Below are 4,047 nucleotides of genomic sequence, written 5' to 3' on the forward strand. Positions count from 1 at the left end.
GTCTGTAAGATCATAAGACTATTTGGCCCTGGGATATGTCCTTGTCCTTGTCCTTGTCCTTGTCGCTACACACAGCTTACATTATGGCAATAATGTGCGTACACCATGTATAGCCAAATAAAAAGTCAGTACCGTTCATGTCTACGACCAATGTCAAAACATTGTATTTACAATGGTACACAATCCTTCGTCTGTTTTTTAGGGTTCCGTACCCAAACGGTAAAAACGGGACTCTATTACTAAGACTTCGCTGTCTGGCTGTCTGTCTGTCCGTCTGTCACCAGGCTGTATCTCATGAACCGTGATAGCTAGACAGTTGAAATTTTCACAGATGGTGTAGTTCTGTTGCCGCTATAACAACAAATACTAAAAACAGAATAAAATTAATATTTAAGTGGGGCTCCCATACAACAAACGTGATTTTTTGCGCGAGTCCGACTCGCACTTGGCCGGTTTTTTTATTTAAAGTAAACATTTGATTTTATTTAAAATATTTTTTCACGCTCCTGCTCGGAAATGTGGCAATAAATGGTTTTCATTTCTCATGCTCTGAAAGAGGGTCATTGTTGTTCTATAAGGTGCGCAGAAAATGGTACGTGTCTGCACTAGAGCATTTTACGTTCGAAGTACGATTTTTTTAATTTTTGTACGATAAGCAATTGAAATTTGAGTTTAAATGGATTTGTTATACAATTTCCATTCTGATATTTGACTCTCCATTCCATAAATAACGATACTTTTGCCTAAATTGTTAATTGAAAGTACCCTCAAGAAATACTATAAAAAAGTATACTTAGTCATGTTTTTAAAAAAACACATGCATTTTACTTTCCTCGTATTCAAAATGAAAAGTAGAGTGTTTAACTCGGGTGAAAGGCATCATTTCTGCCTCGGACTATTGGTGCTCTCACTGCGTTCGAGCGCCAAAATACCTCGGCAGAAGTGAGTACCTTTCATCCCTCGGTTAACAATCTACTATTTAATGTTGACTACAAAGTAGCGCTCAGTTATTACTTCATTTCAACGATGTTTTACATGTACCAGTACCTACGTACATACTTCACTTTTACTTTCCATTCCCTGATTGCCGGGCACTCAACCAATCTCAGCACACCAAGTTTATTAGGTTATTTATGGCAGTGCTTTTAATTCTTTAAAAAAGCAAGGTTGTTTATTATGTAGGTCCAGAAATTTATCATGTAAGGAGCTTTTAAGCGTTAATAAACAACGCTTTTAGCTATTTTTTAATATAAACTAAAATACAGATAGGTACAATTATTATAATGATGTAATTTGTTGAGCCGATTCAATTATGAGATTAATTGTAAAAAACGAATAATTCATGCAAAAATAGTGTTAATTAGGGTATGTCTACAGGAAAGACGTGAATACAGTTTTGTGTTTGACCCAGGTACCTACTTATCCAATGGAACATTTAAACCTGGTTAATTCCCGGTATCCCGGGTCAGTAGAAAAAGGCGCGAAATTCTAATTTTCTATGGGACGATTACTCTTCACGCTTCCATTTTTTAAATTTGTCGCTTTTTTCTACTGACGGAAATGGCTTAATACACAATAAAATAATATATATTTATATTGGCTTGGTATAAGTACATTTATATTTATATATACATTTATGGTAACTTACTCAATATGGTTTCGTAATAATGCACGATATAGAAATAAATTCATTGGAGTTCAAAAATTATGTATAATATTATTGCTAGTTTCCGATGTTAAATTTATACCTTCACCATTTTATTTATAAAAAATAATATCAAATTAATAATTAATTAATCCATTTCTTGATCAGTTCCTTCACGTATTTTCTTTTTTCTTTCATTTCTGCTGGTTCCCCAGCTCTAACAAATAGTATGTCACCATGTGCAGTACCGTTGACCATGACCGCCGGCGCGTCGGGTCCCAGGTCCTGTAGCACCCCGAGTGAGTGCCACGGGTCCATGTCCCCGTGTGGGAACACCACCTTGCTCACCTTAGGACTCAGCCCTCCATACATTTTATTGGTCTTCGCCACGCCCTCGTCAATTCTCTTTTCGATGTCTCCTTCCACTAAACCTTTGCAGTTTTTGAACGAAAACTCCAAAGGGCCCCAGTGAACGAAGGGCTGCTTTTCAGATGATGTTGTTTGTAAGTAACCAAACTCGGTGCAATATTGATATGTCCACGCCATTTCGTCCTGGTCGTCAATGTTCCAACAATCATCAACATTTGCACAATAGTCGTCTACTAACATATCGTTATTTAAAAAGTAATCAAAATCAAGTGTCAACTTTTTATTAGGTTCATAATCACCGCAAACATATTTGACCTTGGAGGCCTGGCCATATTGCGCGATGAATTTGAGTTTGTTATACAATTTATTAAATAGGCATTGCTGATTTTCTAACTTAGTCAAATTATTTTTTGGGCAAATATTTAACTCTTTTTTTAACGTTTCAATTCCAGCACTGCTTTTCAATAAATTTTCGATTTTTTTAAATGTCTTCTCGATATTTTGCAGACAGTTTTTAGTTCCGTATTTTGCAAAAGTATATCGAACAGTATCTAAATACTCATGAAAGTCCTTCTTGGCAAGGACAGGGGCGCTGCTAGCTACTGCTGCGTTCACCACATCGGGGTACAGCAGACGCATCCAGGCTGCTAGGTTGCCCGCGTATGACCCGCCGACCACCACAACTGGTGAGCTCGCGAACTTAGGATCCGATTTCAACTTCATTATCAACATTGCGATGTCTGCTAGCGCTTGTTTAGAGCTTAGATATTTAAAATATTTAATTTTATCTTCCTTAGTAATGTTGGGCAAACTTTTTCCGTAATACCTGTGTTCCGTAGCTAACATAGCACCATTTGTGTCCTTGGCTAATTGAACTATTAACGATCTGTTATCGCTCGCTATGAGCTCTCCATTCTCCTCCCCTTCTCCGCCAATATATACGTACACAGGTCCATTTGGTTTCCAATACTCGAAATTCTCGAAGTATCTCGTATGGAATGTTCTGTTTTCATGTGGATCATATTGATCTAGTGGCTGCTCGATCCTTTTTTCTTTAACATTTTTCAAACTTAGCTTAGTTTTGCCTTCGGTCAGTCTTAGTTTTATTTGTTTCAAGCCATTGTTTGTAAACATGGCAGTTACAGCTATGGTGAAGCAAAGTAAAATAATTACATGTAGGTATTGCATTTTAATAGGAAATTTTGAACCTCTTGTTACTTATGTTCATGCTTCAATGCAAATTTCGGTAAGGTAGCATTCTGCAATTTCTTTAGTTATATACCTGATTCATATGTACGTAATACTTGTTATCTAAACATTCTTAAATTAAAAGCGAATATAAAACTAAGAATGTAGGAAACACTTAGGATTCTTTGTGTTAATCGTAACGATACTTAAATATTTGGTTATCTATTCACGTGTAGGTACCACGTGTGCCCAGTAAGTAGGTATGTTTCCTCAAATATTACAAAGTAGGTTTCAGACGACTCTCAGAAATTTGAATTAAAGATTTTAAGTGGTCTTGTTAAAAAAGTATTTACACTCAAATAAAACATAAAGAAAGGATATCTATTTATAACTACATAATTAACGATTGACATTGTAAAATAAATCAACATTGAAAAATATAGTGCAGTTAAGGTTTTTAACGTAAACATATTGTAGAAACAACTACAAATAGGTTCTTACTTACATAGGTATAGGTATATGTCCCTGTAGTAGTCCTACCAAAGTCCTACTTATACTCTTTTTTCAAACAAAGAATACTCAATCTTCTTCTTCTAAGCCAGTTCTAAGTAGGTATATATTCTAAGGTATATAAGGTAAGGTGCCGTAGGTTGAGAGAGCGGAGTTATTGAAAAATCGTACCGCTTTCTTTATTAAATCAAAACGGTTGCCAAAAATTTAATTAGCAATCTTGAGGATTTTGTCTAGTGACATCTTCGAATCGAATCCTACTTTTTTGACTTTCGCCTAATAGAAAAAAATCACGAACATAGGTTTAAAACGCACTTTAAAATTTGCAACAATTT

At 35.5% G+C, this 4,047-nt stretch overlaps 1 protein-coding gene across 1 annotated transcript; it reads right to left on the bottom strand.

Annotated features, from left to right (window-relative positions):
• Window positions 1–1,576: 1,576 nt before the first annotated feature.
• On the bottom strand, window positions 1,577–3,265 carry LOC134743186 (putative serine protease K12H4.7). Its single transcript, XM_063676568.1, has one exon. The coding sequence runs from the start codon at window positions 3,200–3,202 to the stop codon at window positions 1,790–1,792; it is 1,413 nt and encodes a 470-aa protein (XP_063532638.1). The 5' UTR covers window positions 3,203–3,265; the 3' UTR covers window positions 1,577–1,789.
• Between the last annotated feature and the right edge of the window lie 782 nt (window positions 3,266–4,047).

Source organism: Cydia strobilella, chromosome 1, assembly GCF_947568885.1.
Source record: "Cydia strobilella chromosome 1, ilCydStro3.1, whole genome shotgun sequence".
Classification (NCBI taxonomy): domain Eukaryota; kingdom Metazoa; phylum Arthropoda; class Insecta; order Lepidoptera; family Tortricidae; genus Cydia; species Cydia strobilella.

What these genes read in the sequence shown, in the direction of transcription:
- LOC134743186 (XM_063676568.1), bottom strand. Translation starts at nt 3,202, where the DNA reads ATGCAATACCTACATGTAATTATTTTACTTTGCTTCACCATAGCTGTA.